This window comes from Ipomoea nil, unplaced genomic scaffold (assembly GCF_001879475.1).
Source record: "Ipomoea nil cultivar Tokyo-kokei standard unplaced genomic scaffold, Asagao_1.1 scaffold2921, whole genome shotgun sequence".
Lineage (NCBI taxonomy): Eukaryota > Viridiplantae > Streptophyta > Magnoliopsida > Solanales > Convolvulaceae > Ipomoea > Ipomoea nil.
This window is the reverse complement of record NW_017619349.1, coordinates 2,726,077-2,746,483: the sequence shown is the minus strand read 5'-3', so window position 1 is coordinate 2,746,483 and position 20,407 is coordinate 2,726,077. Positions and strand designations below refer to the sequence as shown.

General features: G+C 32.6%; 2 protein-coding genes across 2 annotated transcripts; one reads left to right on the top strand and one right to left on the bottom strand.

Annotated features, from left to right (window-relative positions):
* The first annotated feature begins 769 nt into the window (after positions 1-769).
* On the top strand, positions 770-3,566 carry LOC109160816 (zinc finger protein WIP6-like). Its single transcript, XM_019309062.1, has 2 exons — positions 770-1,285; positions 2,789-3,566. Exons 1-2 carry the CDS (start codon positions 770-772, stop codon positions 3,296-3,298), a joined length of 1,026 nt encoding a protein of 341 aa, XP_019164607.1. The 3' UTR covers positions 3,299-3,566.
* A 12,439-nt stretch (positions 3,567-16,005) lies between these two features.
* On the bottom strand, positions 16,006-17,346 carry LOC109161177 (AP2/ERF and B3 domain-containing transcription factor RAV1-like). The gene has a single exon (XM_019309537.1). It carries the CDS (start codon positions 17,314-17,316, stop codon positions 16,135-16,137), a length of 1,182 nt encoding a protein of 393 aa, XP_019165082.1. The 5' UTR covers positions 17,317-17,346; the 3' UTR covers positions 16,006-16,134.
* Positions 17,347-20,407: the final 3,061 nt, after the last annotated feature.

Genomic DNA, 20,407 nt, shown 5'->3' with positions numbered 1-20,407 from the left:
AACTCTGATGGATGACTATGATCTGTCTTTAGTTTTTACCGGAGGGGTGTCTTTATTTGAACACACACACATACACATACACATACATACATACATACATACAGTGGTTTTTCGAGTTAATACCCAATTTAGTCATCGATTATAGTGGTTTTTCTTGATTTAGTCATAAACGACTTTTTGTGCTTAATTAGGCCATTGAATTTGATGGTTTTACCAAATTGAGTCCTCGATTGTTAAAATTAATGACTAAATCGAGAAAAATCAATATAGTCGAGGACTAAATTAGGTAAATCATTATAATCAAAGACTAACTTAGATAAAGCTGCTATAGTCGATGACTAAATTAAGTATTATTATTATTATTATTATTATTGTATTAATAGTGGTAAAATTGCCCATTTATTTTAACCGATTACTCAATTGGGTAAAATCATTGAAGTCATAATGACTTAATTAATCAAACACAAAAAATTGTTTCTTAGGACTAAATTAAAAAAAAAAAAAAATCACTATAATAAATGATTAAATTGAATATTAACTCGTGAAATTCTATCAAATTAATCATAAATTACCAAATTCATCATTTACCAAAGAACCCATCCATTACTTATTACCCATATCCTAGCTAGTCACACCATTTCTTTCCTTTATTTATTGCCTCTCTTCCTCAATTCCCATCTTACCTTCTCCACCAAAACCTAGATTACACCTTCCCTCTCCACTCTCCACTCCACCCTGCCTGCAAAACTCCTCCATTATTACTACTACCATGCAAGCTCACCACTCCAATTTCACCCATCACATAATGCCCTCTACTGAGACTGCCCACTTGGAACAAGATAATCATGAAGAAATAGATGATGCCTCCACTGTTCTTTCACTAGGCCCTCCTGGCCAACACCATCATCCTCAAAATCCTCAAAAGCACATGAAAACAAGGTTATTTCAAGATGTCTTGTACTCATCATCATCATTATCATCTTCTACCTGCTATAATAACCTCAAGGACCACCAAAGCCTGCAGAACTATGGAGGAGGAGGAGGAAGAGGAGGGGGAGTCACTGTGGCATTCCACATGGGCCCACCACCTTCTTCTTCCTCACCTGGGGGGGCTAGCAGCTCTACCAGTTTTAACCCTAGTGGTGACGTGGCAGCAGCAGGGCTTACACTTGGTCAAGGACATCATCAGTACTGGATCCCTACTCCAGCTCAAATCCTTGTTGGCCCCACTCAATTCTCCTGCACTGTTTGTCACAAGACATTCAACCGTTTCAACAACATGCAGGTTTTTTTTTTTTCTTCTTTATTTTACTAAAGAATTACCCATCACAAATTCTTGTTTAGTTACATCTCTGATCTAGCTAGGTTAATCTAAAACCATTCTTGGGTTTTGCCCTAATTTTAACATTCTTTGTGACATTTTTTCTTCCTCCTTTCTTTGTATAAATGGAGGTTTTAAGCTTAATTTGCATTACTATACGTATAAAGAAAGTTTGTATGCAAGAATGGAACTCAAAACAAAAACTGCTTAGCATGACAGCTGATTCAGAAGGGGCCAATGGGGCAATTCCAACCCCACCACCATCCCATTGTATCTATATATGCATGTATATACTCTAAGATTTTCCCGTATAATATATATATTAAGGCCTTAAATTAAGTGGTGTAAGTTGACCAGGTTTATAGTTTGATTGGACTGAATAACTATAAGTTGTTAAGCATGTATTTTTTCTGGTAGTTTAGTGAAATATACATATTTAAGACTCATTTTAAGAGGTCTAGGAATAAAAACTTACCATATATTTTCTGCTGATTAGTCTACCAGTTTGTAGTTCAGTGGAATATAATTAAGACTGTATATAAAATGTCTTGAGTTTAATCTCTATTCCATTTTTATACTGAAAAGGAAATTTATGTCTTAACCATAATCCATGTGCTCATCAAACCAAAAAGTTAGGGTTTGAATCATTTCATTCCATATTCATCTTTGAGGAAGTAGTTCAGCTTTTGTCTTTGCATTGTCTGATGACTTATTGGATTTTTATCAATTCATGTATAGATTTCCCAGTTATGAAAAGGTATAAAAAAATTTCCATTTCCTTCCATGGGTAAAGTAACAAAGAAGAGAAAAAAAAGTTGCTTTTACAAGAAATAATTGTCCCACCTTGTAGTGTAATGGCAATTACCATTCTAAACACAAGGTTACGGGTTCGAGTGAGCAGATATTATAGTATGATGCCATCACTATTACCATTCCACACGGAATGACACATGTTCGAGTCAACTGATATTATAGTTAAGGTTAGATTAGATTGTAGTATGTAGTATGCATGATGACATTACTGTTACTATTCCAAACTGAATGTCACCGGTTCGAGTCAGCAGATATTATGATTGTCCTGTCAAGTACCTTGTAGTCTGATGGTATCACAGTTATATGATTCCAAACAGAATGTCACTGGTTCGAGTCAGCAGATATTATAATTGTCCTGTCAAGTACCTTGTAGTATGATGGTATCACAGTTATACGATTCCAAACAGAAGGTCATTGGTTCGAGTCAGCAGATATTATAATTGTCCTGTCAAGTACCTTGTAGTCTGATGGTATCACAAGTATACGATTCCAAACAGAATGTCACTGGTTCGAGTCAGCAGATACTATAATTGTCCTGTCAAGTACCTTGTAGTTTGATGGTATCACAGTTATACGATTCCAAACAGAAGCTCACAGGTTTGAGTCCGCAGATATTAATTGTCCCATTATTTATTTGAAATTTGGGATGTGCAGATGCATATGTGGGGCCATGGATCCCAGTACCGGAAGGGACCGGATTCCCTAAAAGGGACGTCAAAGCCATCATCATCTTCATCGTCTCCATCTTCTTCCTCTTCCATGTTAAGGCTGCTGCCGTGCTTTTGCTGCGCGGAGGGGTGCAAGAACAACATCCGGCACGCCCGGGCGAAGCCATTGAAGGACTTCCGAACTCTCCAGACGCACTACAAGCGGAAGCACGGGGCGAAGCAGTTCGCGTGCCGCAAGTGCGGGAAGGCGTTCGCCGTGAGAGGCGACTGGAAGACGCACGAGAAGAACTGCGGCCGCCTCTGGTTCTGCATCTGCGGCTCCGACTTCAAGCACAAGAGATCGCTCAAGGACCACGTCAGGGCGTTCGGGGAGGGCCACGCCGCGCATAGCGAGAGCGCCTTGCTGTGCGGTGGCTATGGTGAGGTTGAAGAAGAAGAGGAAGAAGATGATGATGATGATCTGTATTATGATGATGATGATTGTGAGAGTACGTGATGATAGATGCCTGCCGCCATTGATAACGATGAGGAGGAGCTGAGGAACAGGGTCTGATCTGCAACTGCTGCTGGGAAGAAGTACTGATCTGATCCATGCATATATGCGACATGTGAACTGTGAAGGGAAAGAGTAGCTTAGCTAGGAGTGAATTGAAAGGTGTAGTTTTTATGAGTAGTGAGAGAGAGATTGACTAGTGACCTTTTGGCTCTTTCTGCATGTTTGCTTTTGCGTGCATTTGTTCTCCAATTCAACCCTTGAAAATGGATAGGAGGAATGGACCTAGACAAACCCTCCGTCCTATTTTATCTGTCTGATTCGCCAATTAATCAAATTTGACTCATGTTATTTTTAATCTAATTTTTTTTTTCATAATATTAAGTTTAGTTTCAGTATATTTATATATTCAAAAACTACGTATACTAACAAGTATTATATATTAAACACAACAAATCAAATTTAAAAATAATTAAAGAATACTCAAAAAAATAAACCAAGAACAAAGAGTTGATTTAAAAGTATGACAGATAAAATAGGTATTGTTCCTATAGGGTATTGTTCCTATGTGAAACAACCTTCTTATGAGTTTATGAGAATTAATATGGTGTATGAAAAATATAGATCTACTGATGAGATTAATAATGAAAATTAAAACATGCGTGTGCATACCAAGCATTATGTTGTGCGCATATTAATCATGTGTTGTGTGCAATATATATAAAAACATGCTCCATATGCACACATCATAATATGCTCTTTGTGCACATACACATTTTTAATTCTCCATTAATCTCATCCATATATCTATAATATATATATATATATATATATATATATATATATATATATATATATTTTCGACAATTACTATTTGAGGGTACACATTAATAAACCCTGGTTTGGTCAATAAAAGATTTCAAAGAGGTAAATTAGTCTAAATTGTCTATATTCAAATCAAGAAAGTCAATAAATAACTCTGCATAAAATCAATATGAAACTTTGTTATTACAAATCCATAAAATTTTTCTATCACTTCACGGGTGGTTTTTATGAGTGACAGTGGCCATATATATATATATATATATATATATATATATATATATATATATATATATAATTGTGTATATTATTTGTTTAAAATTTGGAAGAGGAGGTGAGGGAGAAGAAGAATACAAGCTAGCAGAATAGTGAAAGTCATGGATTCAAAGCATTAATGTTGGAAGGAAGTACTAAATGCAAATTGCATATATTTGATAAAAAGTGTCTTTTTCTTCCTCCTTTTGATATGCCTTTCTTTCTTTCTTTCTTTTCTCTTTCCCATATTAATTTGAATCTGAATTCATGAGCTCTAACTGCAGCTCAACACCAGACAGACACAGACATTTAGTCAGACAAATCTCTCAGAATTCTACTGTTGATTAGCCATGCATTGCTTTGCCACACCTCTCTCTCTCTTCCTCTCTCTCTCTCATCTCTCTTTCTTGGATTGGTACTTGCAGTGTGAATAGCCCCACATACCAAATAAATTACTCATAGTGAAAATTAGATGAGACTATGCTTAAATTAAGTAAAAATGAAGATGGTAGGGATATGATAGAGATATTAGGATAGTGTCATATATAGTGTGTTCTTATTAATGATCAAGTATAAAATAGGCATTATAAAATTGAGTACAAATGACGGAGAACAAGATCAATTATGTGGAATCAAACAGCTCCGATCAACACATACTAATAAGTAATAAATTAATATAGGTAACGATTAGTAGGTGGGTATGTATATGAAATGACTATTTATGTAACATCTAGGTAATCGGTGCAACGATGAAACTTTGCTAGAGTGATTTTTTCTTGATTTTTATTCCTGCAAAATTAACGTTATCGCATGGCAGAAGTCTGACTGATCGAATAATATCGCCCATACTGAGGGGTTACCTCTCATATGGAAGAATCATTTTGTGCCACTAGACCACAAGTTCATCCTTTAGAATGCTAATCTATGAGCTTAAGATATTGGGTTTATTTATTTGAATTTTTAGATCAATTGTGTTACCTTATAATCTCATTAATTCATACAATTAATGTATGAATTCGAGACTCCAACCATACAAACAATTTTAAATATCTAGCGAACTAAATAAGGGGTGATTGTATAATTGATTGTTAGCTAATAGTTGGTTGTGTTAGTTGGGTTGATCTGTTGATAGTGTCATACTTATATTAACTGCTTGACAAGTCAAACAAGCTAAAGTTGATCAAACAAGCTAGATTTTGGCTAATAAACTAAGTGTTGTTATATCCAAATTATAAATGGGGTGTTTGGTAAATAGTTGTTAACTGATTGAGTTAGTATGTTTGACTAGTTGATACCATTTGTAAAAAAATGTTTGATTGTTAGCTGATAGCATATTACATACAAAATGACTTTCGCAAAAAGCTAATCGAAAAAGCTACTTTGAGCAGTTTTTCAAATATGCTATAAATTTATAGGAAAATAATTCTATGGAATAGGTTTACTAGAAATAACTTTGTTGGAAAAATTGATTAACATGTTTCGTATTATTCTAGAAACATTTAAATTACATGGATTAAAGAATAATTTTTTCACTTTTTAAATTGATAGAAAAGTTCAAACTTTCCTGCTAATTATTGAATCCTTCTAAATAAAATGAGATTGTGGTAAAATTTTTACGTTTAATTTTGATGAAAGAGTGAAATTAATGTTTTCCAAGTAGGTGCATTTACAGTACTAAATATGAAATGTTTGCAGAGTGAGTTAGAAAAATATGAAATCAACACCTGGTGCTCTCTCAGTCTGGCTCTGCGTGTCTGAGTGAGAGAGAGAGAGAGAGAGAGAGAAAGCTTCGACTAACACTTTGATGGAGGGCTTTGTCAGAGGGTAACAATGGACCACTGGGAGTTGCTGTTTTTGGGGTTTCACCCAAAGCCTTCACTTTATCCTTTTCAGATGAACAACAAACACATATTACATTACGTGTTTCAGATGCCTCTGCTCCAATATTTCCCCTCCTCTCCCTCTTTTGTTAGCTTAATCATGTTTTTGCCCACACAACTTAGGTGTATTTATGAGAAGAGATCAATGTTCGAATCTCGGCAGCAGAGTCGTAGTATGAGATTATGTTTTTCAAAGTGGACAAATCCATTGTGTACACTAACATTTGACTTTTAAGTCATTGAATCACTGTGATTTATATCCTCCCAAATGCTCTATCAGACCGGAGTGTGGAGGGCCCTTCGAGTTGGAATTCAACCTTGGGAGAAGCTTTAATGATGTTTTGTTTTTCAAGGATTTTCACCGTCTCATACATAATCATACTTGACCATTAATAAAGTGAGTTAATACACAAAACAGTCCTCATCATTAAGTTATAAAAAAGGGTCCCTTATGTAAAACTACACTTATTTTAGTTCTCTGCTACTTATATCGAAGACCAATGTTGCAAAAAACGCGTCTTGCTAGGCGCTAGACGGCGACTGGCCGCCTAGAAATTTGACGGAATCGCCGTTTTAAGCGGTCGACCACCTAGGCGCCGAGTATGTCGCTGTGGACTAGGCAGGCGTCTAGGCGGGAGTTTAACTATTTTTTTTTAATTAAAATTTAAAAAAGCAAACGTGCGCCTAGCAATTTTTTAAACCTTGCCGAAGACTAAATTGAGTAAATTTTTACATAGTTGAGGGGTCATTTTAGATGAATTGTAATTGAGGATCAATTTGAGAATTATGAAATAATTGAATGACTATTTTAGATATTATCTCCTAATGAAGTTGTATCATACGGAGTAATATTCTTGGTGTGATATAAAATGGAGAGAGAATAACTTTATAAAATACAATACGTGTACTTGCCTTAAAATTTCTCCTTCTTTATTTCCCGAATTTGTACTTGTGAGAAATTGTATTTTAACCTTTCAATTATTATTTACTAATTGTTTTAGTTTATAACTTATTGTCGTTGTAATATTCTTCATAACTTTTCCAAAAAGCTACAATTTTACTCTCTATAGCAACCAAACCATTAAACTACGACAGGTTTAACTTAGTTAATGGTATTTTAATAATTTATTATCTTTTCTTTTTCTTTATAATCACATTAACTTCGATATTCATTTATAAATTAAAACAGAAAAATAAACAACCAACCTTCTTTCCTAAATCTTTTTCTTTAATTTAAATGCATGTGGTACATCATCTAAGTTTTTCCTACATGAATTTATTAAAATCAAATTCTCTATCCACCAAAATATATATATATATATATATATATATATATATATATATATATATATATATATATATATATATATATATATATATATATATATATATATATAATATCAGGACAAATTGGGGTTATAATAATTTAAAAAAATTATAGCAAATTACTAAAATATCTGTGTACTAGGGCATCCCAATTGTGAATTTTGCTTCGTTTTTTTTAGAGTTTGTGGCTGATGTAGAAGAAAGAGAAAAGGGAGAAAGAAGAAAAAAAGTGTTGCAGGAAGAGTGATTTTTTGTCTCAAAGATGGCCCTCACAATATGAATATTAAAAAAAAAAAAATTAATGCACACCCGCAGCGCCCAGTGGACGCGCATACTATACGTGTTCACTGGGCGTGTTGAGGGTGGTTGCCAACTGACGACCACTTTTTTTATTATTATTATTATTATTATTATTATTATTATTATTATTATTTAATTTATGACATAAATCTGATAAAAACCCACACAAATGGGATGCTCTAAGTAAAACCTAATGGAGTTTAACAATTTCTTGCTCATGACTAAAATTGTAACTTCTTTTTTTTGGGAAAAAAGTAAGAGATACTTTACAATGACAAATAAATTAAGAGACCAAGAACACATTTTTGGTTTTATTTATTTATTTAGTGTTTTGCATGCCCCATTTTTGTGACGTTTGTGCAGTTTCCATCACCATCTTATCATGGCCTTTTTTGGACCATTTTAATCTTTTTTTCCTTGGTTTGTTTTGATCCCTCATTTCTCTCTGCTGTCAACTATCCATTCACTGCATGCATGCATGCATACATCAACCTTTTTACTGCTCTGCCTATACTATACACCCACCTTCTACACCTACTTAGAATAACATATTTCTCACCCAATATCAATGCCTAGTGATTTGATATTTGATAAGAGGTTTAAGATGCCTTTATCAATATCATTTTTTTTTCATTTTAATAAATTGAAGAAAATATGTTTATTAAAAAGATACATAGAATGTATCAAAAAAGGCCTCAATTTGAGTATTACAAGAATACATATTTAATTAATTCAATCTCAATAAATATATAAGAAAAATTACAGTTTTACTTTTGATGGTCTCGGTTGATAAAAAAAAGTCTAGAGGGGAGATCGAGGAGGAGAGGGAGAGAGGGAGCGGGATGAAAGTTAAAAACTTTTGGCACTTGAGTTAAGAAGGTTGTTTCACTAATTAAGTTAATTCATCAACACTACAAAGTGTGCTTATGTTGAAATCTTAACTTAGTAGTCAAATTATGACTATGATAAAAGAAAAATTATGTAGCATAAAATAGATTTTCAAAAATTATTAGTCACACATACAAAAATAATCAGAGTAAATTATGGATATAATGTAAATTAGTCTAAAATAAAATAAGATAATAATTTTATAGTGATTTGAGAAATGTGTAATTTCTCTATTCCACTTTTATAATCGATAATATTATGCTTACAAATATTAATTTATATGCATAATCATTAATATTGTTGACTTGCCACCTAAGACCATAATTAACTTGACCTAGGGGCACCAAGGCAATCACTGCCTAGTCCACATTTTATAACATTGCCACTTAGTCAAGAGATCATCCATTATTATATAAAGCTATATGCTTTGGGAAATAATTAATGCTACAATTAATGTCACAACATATTTTATTATAAAAAAAAACACAATATTTAAAAAATAAAATAACTATATATTATATAATCATATAAAAAATATACTTTTGAAAAATAAAATAGCTATATATTATATAATCATATAAAAAATGTGTTCAATTAGAGTTTAAATTTACACATACAAAATTTGAAATTTGCTTTCCAAATGTAATTATCTTAGTTATTATTCGTATTGTGAAAATTATAATATAGATGAAATACAATTAAGAATAAATCAATGTAATTATGTAAATTCTCTCTATAAGTTTATTTGAATATGCACATAATTAGAGATTATATTAACCATACAAAATTATAATTTTAATTTTAATTTTAATTGTAATTTTGTATTCTATAAAAATAATAAATACTTGACCAATGGAAGCTCAAAAATATTATTATATAAAATAATTTAAAATATTTTAGTTTTTCTATTTTTTATTTATATTTATAATAACATAATTTTTTCCGTGCATCGCGCGGGTGAATCACTAGTTGAAATATTATAATATAATATAATGATATTAAATACTAACTAGTAATTCACCCGCGCGATGCACGGGAAAAAAATTATGTTATTATAAATAAAAATAAAAAAGTAAAAAAAATAAAAATATTTTAAATTGTTTAATACGGAGTATAATAATATTTTTGAGCTTCCATTGGTCAAGTATTTATTATTTTTATAGAATACAAAATTATAATTAAAAATTTTTATGGTTAATATAATCTCTAATTATGTACATAATTACATTGATTTATTTTTAATTGTATTTCATTTATATTATAATTTTCACAATACGAATAATAACTAAGATAATTACATTTAGAAAGCAAATTTCAAATTTTGTATGAGTAAATTTAAACTCTAATTGAACACATTTTTTATATGATTATATAATATATTCTTTATGCACATGTTATTCCATAAACTCAAATGTCATTTTATACGTCCAAGACCACTTTTTTGTGGAGATAATTCAAATGTATTTTTTTTTTCTTTTAAAAGTCCTAAGTTTAAACATCCAGAAAAACATTAAAGACCCATAGGATATATACATTGATATATATTTAAATTTTTATGTATGGCTTAAAAGATTTTTTTTTTTATTATTCTGAAGTTCAATAATTGACCCACGGCCCACAACATTTGCTTTCTTCATCCTTTCTCGCTTCTGCCATTTCCTTGAAGCATTTGAGAGGGAGAAAAATTATATGTAGAGACTTGCATTAATTGCACTGTTTCAGATATCGAATAGGTTTTCATCGAAAATTTAATTAATATTGTAATTCCAAGAACCGCCATAAATAACAAAAACATATCAAATAGACTTTCATTGTAAAGCCAGAGATTTAATTAATATTGCATCGTTTCATATTTTCTATTAATCGGGAATCGGAATCCTTAATCCTAATATCATAACATTTAATAACACCATTAATTCAATAAATGTAATCCATGTTATGAGCGAGAAAAAAAATATAGCTATTTTATTTTTCAAATGTTGTGTTTTTTTTTTTTTTTTTTTTAGTAAAAGATGTTGTGGCTATTTTATATTTATAGCTAGTAATAATAATAATGTTGGTAGTTAATTGTAACATTAATTATTTCCCAACCATATAGCTTTATTATATGTAAGATACTTTTAGGAAATTTTTCTTATGAAAATATAGTTTTTAAGATAAGTAGAAACCTAGTTAAGGTTTGATAACTATATGCCGTACCATTGAAAAATACAAAATTTTAATATTCTTGGGGATAATGTAAGCTCCAACCAAATAAAAAGAGAGTTACCAAGTGGCTTGTGGTCCATTGGTATTGGATTGCTCCCTTATGTGAGAGGTCTAGGTTTTGAGCCTTGTTGTAGTCGTAGTTTGTATGGGTATCCCCCTTCCTTTGTAATAAAAAATAAAAGAAGAGTTGGGCAAATTATTCTGTGACCCGGTGGATCCCCCTTCCTTTGTAATAAAAAATAAAAGAAGAGTTGGGGCAAATTATTCTGTGACCCGGCTCCACCTTACAAAATGGATCCGATTCTAAATGTTCACAATTTACTCGGCTACACCTTACAAAATGGATCCGATTCTAAATGTGTCCACCATACAAAATGGATCCGATTCTAAATGTTCACAATTTACATATTAAATATTTACGATTTATCTTTAAAAACACACACACACACACACACACACACACACACACACACACACACACACACACACACACACACACACACACACACACACACACACACACACACACACACACATATATATATATATATATATATATATATATATATATATATATATATATATATATATATATATATATATTGATTATCTTGTTTTGCATTCACAAGTTACTTTCAAATACTGCAGTACAGATAAGGATTTACAGACCATGTATTGTATTCACAAATTCTCTTCTACAACTGTTATGTACACAATTTATATTATAGAACTTCACAATTCCAATACTAAAAATACACAATTTATACGTCGTTTAGGACTAGGGTCCACCTTGCAAGGTGGATCCTGGTCCATGGTATAACAACTTGGAGAGTTGAATGTCGTTTTATTGACAAATTATACCATGAGCCAGGATCTACCTTGCATTGTAGACATTGGTCCAAAAATAACCTTTAGATTCAGTATCTATAGTTGACACATTCTGTACATGCAGTTGATAGTTTTTGTACATGTAGCTATTATTATCAAGTCAGATTCTGTATCTGTAGTTGATAGTTTCTGTATCTGTAGCTATCATATTATGTGTCATCAATTATCAAGTTATTTGTTTACATGTACAAAAACTATTAATTGTAGGTACATAATGTGTTTATTAAAGGTACATAATTTTTGTATCAGGTCACAACTCAATATGAACCTTGGTCCATGGTATAACAATTGGGTTTTATTAGCCTGTATGAATGGGCCGGCCTGAATTATAATTCTCATCACTTATATAGCCTTAACAAGATGGGCTTGGGCCTTTAATGTGGATCTGAAATGGGTCCAGTATGCAATGATTGTGTTTCAAATTCAATTTTATTTGTTTTTGGGTGAATTAACTATTTTACTCCCTCAATTTAGATGTAATAGGGCCAGTAACATTAAAAAAAAAAAACTATTTTACTTCATCAATTTAGATGTAAATTAAAATTACGAATCCATATTTATAGTATATTTCGATTAATATGAAATAAACCCTATTTAGGAAAAGCTCACTTTGGTGGTGAAGACCGCTTGTGTACAGAAGTGTACATGCGACGAATAACTTGGAAGTATTTTGACAATTCAATATTTACCTCCTTCAAGGGTTTTATAGTGAGTTCACGGAACTCGGGATATAGTTTGGTGAAGGCAAGAAACAGTATATCAAAAAGAATAAAAAAGGACATATTTAGTGGCGGATAGCAAAAGTGAAATACCTCATTGTTAGCAGCAGGTACTTAATCACGACTCAAAGCAATACTGGTTGATAATTTCTGAGGTTGTAGAAAACTGTCACTAAATCCTTCACGACATACTATTTAGTCGTAGATGGATAACCATCTGTATACAATATTGTGACGGTTCTAAACCGTTGCTAAACAACTATATAACCGTCGCTAAATGAGCTTTTTGGTGTAGTGACACACACAAATAAGTTGGAAAAATATAATTTTAGCGAGTAATTAAAATTATTCGGATACTTCATACTCCAGTGTCTTTTTCTTAAAATTAAAAAAAAAAAGAGTATTTTTGTCATACGAAATGGTTAAAAATAGAAAAGGAAAAAAAAAAGTTTCTTCTAAACTTCCTCTCCCTATTTCCTTTTAAAACATCATGACATCAAATTTGTAGGCACCAAAAGAGCAATATCTTTTGTATTTATTTTTAAAATTCTATAACTATATATTCCAATTTTTAGAATAAATTTTTAAAACAATTACAATCATATATAATATATCTAAAATTCGGTCATCATTGCCGACTAATAACGAAAATTACTAATTACAGGTGTTAATTAAGTGTAGAAGCAGTTAGTGAATACGTTAAATGGACTAACAATAACACAAAAAAAAAAAAAAAAAAAAGTAATTAGTTAAAGATGAAATGGCTGGCATTTTGTTCATAGACACACATGCCCTGAGGAATTTTAATACCCAAAAAAAAAAAAAAAAAACAGAATTTTGAGGACTTAGGGGTAGGATGCAATATGAATCTGGGCTGTTTTCCAAAAGGGCAGCCAATTCCAGGTATCCAACATGAATCATATGATTCTCAAATCTTGTACCGAAGTTGTCAATTAATTGACTGCTAATTGAGGTTTTGTGTATATATATATATATATATATATATATATATATATATATATATATATATATATATACACGGAGTATTATTTATGGAAATGATCTCATTTTTTTTTTGTTTTTTATTTTTTTTCTTTTATTTTTAATCGATAGATCTATTAGATAGATTGTTATCATTTATCCACAGTTCTCACTTAATCATAATTCTCATTGGAGCTGGACCCTATATATATATATATATATATATATATATATATATATATATATATATATATATATATATGTACGTACTTTTTATTATTTCAAATATCTTTAAACCTTGTGAAACCAGACAATTATTGTGAGGCACAGAGAATGTATTATGGAATTCCAAGTCAAAGAACTTGTGGTGTAATATAATAAGCTTTGTAACATGCAGCTGTATATAGTCTATAATCATGAATTATGAACAATGATTTTTTTTTTTTTTTAAATTTTCTGCAACTTAATTATTTATAATTTTGTTAGATTAGATAAGTTTGCAATCTGTACCAAACACTTAAAAAAAAGTTAATTAATATAATCCTGACCACTTGATTAAAAAAATTACCAAATGGCCACTATATCTGCTGCCAGCATATTCTAGATAATATATATATGGGTTCCTCTTACAAGATACACCATAGCATATGTCTTGAGTTTCATTGGTAGTACAAATTACCATAAGTAACTATTAAAATTTTGCTTATTTTAATCTTCTTCCAAAACATTGAATCCCCAATCTGACCCGACAGAGTATTCGGGATGACGTAAAGAGATCTGTCTACTTTGAGCATAATCTCCACATTATAGCTGCTAATATTCGAATCTTAATTGGTCTCTTATTTCAAATACTGCCTACTGAACCATTGAGCTAAGTTCGTGTGTGCTAAATATTTTAGTTTTCTTTTTGGGAAGTATATGGATTTGGCCATTTGCAGTTTTGCACCTATAAAAAATAAATATAAAAGTCTATTTCTAATCAAAATACAGATTTCAGTCCATTTTTAAGTGTACTGGAATCCACGAATTTGTTATTTTGAATTTCTCTCTCTTTTGAATATAATATAATACAATATGATGGAAACTTGATTCTGATTTATAGAGCAGTAGTTTAGATCTTATTCCGATCATATTAATCATGAAAGTATGAAGAGCAAATATTCAATCACTAATCCTACATGAGAAAAAAACAATCATGAGAAAAGGAATAAAGGATAATATTTTAAGTGTGCATGTTTGCAGCATATGTATGTGTTATATTTTTAAACAAATGTTATTTAAGTTAAATTAAGTTAATCATACAGTTGACTTGATAACTACAAGATTTCAAGTTCGGATCTTTGTAGAAGCGATTTATTAGTTTTTTTTTTCTTTTTTATTTGAGCAGAGCAGCCTAGACTGGTTTATCTTCTTGTGACTTTTTGCTGGCTAGGGTCATTAGGTTAATTAACCACATGATCGAGAGTGTTTTGCCAGCAATACTATACATACATTAGTCGTGGTGGTTCTAGTTGATTGGCAGAGGAAACTAATAGTCAAACAAAATAGATACCGTCTATTTTAGCTAAAAATTACATTGATAATGTGACTATAAATAGGGAAAGACTAATATACGATACCGTTCAGTATCATGCCTTTTATACAAATTCAAAGTAAAAAAGTATAGAAAAAAATACTCCGTATATTACCTTTGTACCCAGTATAAACTGAAAAATTCACATTCACTTTAATGTGGCACCGAATATAAGAATCATGGATGGTAATTGACATCTTATAATTCCCTAGCTATATAAATATATACATACACACCTGTGTGAAAAATATCACACTTTTTCTTTTTCTTTTTTGCTTTATATTTAATGTGTAGGCCTGACCATTATGTAAGAAAACTAAAGCTCCAATTCAATACCCCCAGATTTAGGACACCAGTTTAATTAGGATATAGCAGCCACACTTTATGCTGATTATATTCCAATATTCACTTCACTCCATAATACACCAGCTAACAAAAAAGCAATATCTATCCTAACTCCCTTTTGTTATATACTTCAAAGGTTGTCTAAAGTTGTATGAACATGTAATATTCCATGCAACCATACACACACCTAAAAGCACCTTTTCCCTCTTCACACATATCCTCTCATGCCCCATTCCATCGCGAATTGCCCAATCAGTCTTCAGTTTTCACTCCTACCTGTACACGATTCGTATAAGATAGGAATCTTCATACCGGCCGCTGAATCAAAACTTTCAGGGTGACCCTTAAACGTACCGTTTAACTAATTATTGTTTGTTTGTATACAATATAGATCGGGAAGAGCCAAACACCTTGTGCTCAGATGACACTTCTGTGGCTCTGCCTGAGGGAAAGTCAATGATGGGGTGTTTGACTCTTTAGACTGCAGTAGTTTGAGAAAGTATAGAACAGGATATAGATCGGGAATAAAATTAAAAACAGATATTTTTTTAAAGATCTATTTCCATTTTTCCTTTGCTTCATTTGGGATAATATACACTTGAAATTTGGAACACAAAATTATGAAAGAAAAGAGGAATTATTAGTCTAAGAATGTTACAAAGCATCAATAACCCTTTGCTTCTTGCCGCCGTCTACTGCCAGCAAATCCATCTCCCTCAGCCGCTTCACGCCGCCGCAGCTACTAATCTCGCCGGCGTTACCGTTAACGTCTCCGGCCGCCTTCCATATGTTAACACCGAAAAGTCTAACCACCTGAGCCGCCGGGCTTCTGTGTTGGGCTTGAACGAAGCATGAACCGGCCGCAGCGGCGGCGGCGGTCTTGCAGTCTATGAATAGCTGCTTTTCCGGCCCGGCGGAGCGCTGGAAGCAGACGACATCTCCGGCTTTCAAGCTCTTCTCCTTCACGAACCGGCTCCACCCTTTGGTCAACACGTAGCTTTGGCTACTGTTCCAATAGGAGTAGCGGAATCTCCAGACTTTGCCGGTTTTGTCCTCGAAGTTTAGGAGGATTCCCTTGGGGGCGGCGCCGGCGTTTTGCATAGGTAAGTGTTTCTCGGCGTGCTGTTTGGGGATAACGAGCCGGTTCAGCTTCCCGACGTCGCTCGGAGTCACGGCTTTCTCGAAGAGCGGTTCGCGGGTCGAGGAATTATTGGATTTGTCGAGGGTATTATCGTCTTTTAAAGAACGGGTTCCGAACTGGCCAAACGCGGCCTTAAACTGCCCAAACTCCTCGCCGTAAGTATGCTTTCTCAGCATGTCCACGATCTCCAGCTTGGAGTGGTTGTTCAAGAACGCGATCTGAACGTCGTCGTTTCGGCCCTCCTCCGACGATAAAACCAACGGTTTAAAATTCGTCACCGCCTCCCGGCCGCGGAAGCGCTGGGCGGCGACGTCGTACGCCCGCGCCGCCTCCTCCTCCTCGTTGAAGGTCCCCAGCCACACCCGCTGGTGTTTCTCGTAGATTTGCGCCCCCCACCGGCCGTTCGGCTGCGGCACCACCCCTTTGAACCTCGACGACGGCAGCTTCCGGGTGGACTCCGCCTCCACGCCGTTCTCCGCGTCGATGATCACGCTCCCGCCGCTGCCCATCCGGCACAGCCCGCTCTCCGGCCACTTCGTCATCGTCTTCGCCGGTACCGCCGCCGATATAGAGTCGCTAGTTGTGCTCTCATCTGCGCTACTTCTATCCATTTTCTTGAGAGAAATTTGGGGAGTCAGAGAGAGATTGGAAAAGAAGATGATGTTGTTTAATGTTTTATGACACAATAGTCGCATGTATTATGTGTGTGTATATATAGGAATTGCAGCCCTAATGTTTTGTATGGCTTATTTGTACTACTTTTTTTTTAATCATTAATTATTTATATTATATTATTTATTATTTATACTACTAAAAGCTAGAATCATTATTGTTTTTATATACCTAGTTGACCCCAAGGACCCTGCCCCGGCCTGGAGCCACCGCAGAAATAAATCGTGAGCTGAGAGGTATTTTTGCATTCATGTTTGTAGTAGTGTGATTTCACCCTCACATTACCGCATTCAGTCATGACATCAAGTCAGACAACGAATAGCTATACTAACCCCAAGGCCAATCTAGCATCATTATTATTATTATTATTGTTGTTGTTGTTGTTGTTGTTGTTGTTGTTGTTATTATCCCAACTTTGTCGGATTGATCTTATGCCCACAAGATCCCGCTCTTAATGACATTGTAGAGGTAAATCCTGAGTTGCGTAATTAGTCCACTAAAACACTACACTGACATCTTCAGTTGTGATATCAAGTCAAGCGACGAACCATTATGCTAAAATTAGGAGCAAGCTAACATTATTATTATTATTATTATTATTATTATTATTATTATTATTATTATTATTATTATTATGAAATAATGAAATTTAAGGAAAAAAAAAGATTTTTGGAGAATAGTGTGGGTCAACCCCCCATAATCATGCAAAGGTATGAAACGACGAAGATTCATGCTGTGGGTTGAGTAAATAATTGGCTAAAACTATTTCAAAAGAATATAGAATTTATTTTTATATGAAATAATTTTCAATGAATCGACATAAAAAAAGCATCTCACGTTTAATTTACCTATTTGGTCATCATGACAAAATTTACTTTCTATGTGTAACAACTTTGATGACACCTTAATTTTTATAATACGGGTGATTCTTTATAAAGTAATATAATACTCCGTATATGTTATATATACTTTTTTCATTTTTTTTATTCAATCCAAAAAATTAATATTTAGTAAAATTTATTTTAGTAAATACATAGAAAAAATGCAGAACAAAGCAACGTAACACTAAGATTATGATTATTAAGCATGATATATATAAACTAATAAATGTGCAGTCTTAGCTCTATTACATTGTAGTATCTGTTCATATACTTTCTCAACCTACTAAAACACAAAGAACTAATAACGCCTCCACTAAGGCTTAAACTCACAACCTTCCAAATGAAAGTCCAACTCGGGTACCATTAGACCACATAGTCCTGGTAGCTTATTATCGATTTAAACTTTTAGTTAAAATAAAAAACATCCAGTTAATATCAATGTTAGGCAAAATAACCTACACACATACATAAAGGAGGTAGCTAGGAGGTAGGAGTATGCTAAGCATAGTATATATGTGTATCTATATATGGCATGTATATATGAAGTTATAGGTGTATCTATAAATGTGGTATATGTATGTATGTGAAGTGGGGCTAGGATAATAGCAACTTGACTGTGTTCACATGAGAGTGGACCATAGATGATGGTGAGTTCATCCCCCCTGAGCTTTTGCTGCTACGATACTGCTGACTATTAGCATGGCATTATATTGCCACCATCCTCTAATTACTTTTCTCTCTCTCTCTCTCTTCCTTAATGTTTATCTGGATTGCCATTTCTGTATTAAAAAGTAGCAAGAGCCATGAAATTATAATGAAGATCCATCATATATGGTAAATGTATAATTAAATTGGAGACATGGAGCTATGGAGGAAAGTTTTAAACAAAAATTAAACATGTTGGGCAGAGGTTTGGAGGGTCGAGTCCAACATTCTGTTATCGAAACGTGGCGCTAACGGTAAATCTATAATCCAAATAAAGTTGTGTTTTCGCTAATAGTTATCTGGAAGGTGCTAGCTTGGAGCACAGAGTCACGATTACCACCACACAAAAACTATAATTAGTAACAACTTGTGGTATATTTTGATGACAAGATATTAGGCTTCCTTTACATGCCTCTACTCAACAAAAATTTCTTAAACTCTACTTAACTTATGATTATATAATGGAGTTAGTCAATTTTTGAGTAATCAATTCAATAATATAAAAAGTTTTCTTCTTTCTTCTTATAAATTTCATAGATAATGCACATAAGAAAATAGGGTTGGCCTGGATACCATTCATGAGCCATTCTACGTACTATTATTTCATTTTTTTTATAAAGATAATTTATACTATATTCCATCTTATCTATTTCACTTTATCTTTTAGTTCTCCATAAATGGTTATTTTTCTGAAATAAATTCTTTCAAATAGAATTAAAGTAAACATTATTATTTGTATCAAATATTTCTTCGCACTAATATAAATATTATGCATGCCATCAAATTTACCAATGAATTAACCTATTTTATTCCATGTTAACAAGGTTGCATCACTTCAGGCAGTACAAGAATGACTATCCTACATTGACAACCAGCCAACATGTCAAACAATAATTAACTTGATAATCACAAGGTTTCAAGTTTGACTCTTTATAGGAGCAGTTTATTGACATTATATTCTTGATTTGAGTCTGTTAGCTATGACAAATTATACCATGGACCACAGTCTACTTGCAATGTGAACCTGATCCAAAATGACATTCAGATTACGTACTTGTAGTTAATATAGTATATATATATCTTCCGTTAACAAATTATGTACATATAAATAAATTGAAGGTAACTACATAATTTATTAACTGCAAGTACATAATACATAATATGTTAAATGCAAATACATAATATAATTGTAGTGAATATGTAATTTATTAACTAAAGATACATAATATGTTAACTGTAGGTATATAATTTGAATGTCGTTTTAGACAAAAGTTCACAATGCAAGGGTGACCCTGGTCCATGGTAAAACTATAGGTCAGCTATGGGTAACCTAGACTGATTTACCTCTTTGCAGTCAACTATAGACAACCTAAGTTTTCTTTACCGACTAAGTATATATAGCAAACCCCACTTCTATATTTAAAAAAAAAAAAGTTTCAAAATTTAAATATAACTAAAAGTAATTATTTCTATTTATTTTCAAAAATTATAAACAACTATTTTATTTTTTAAGCTCTATGTTTCTTTT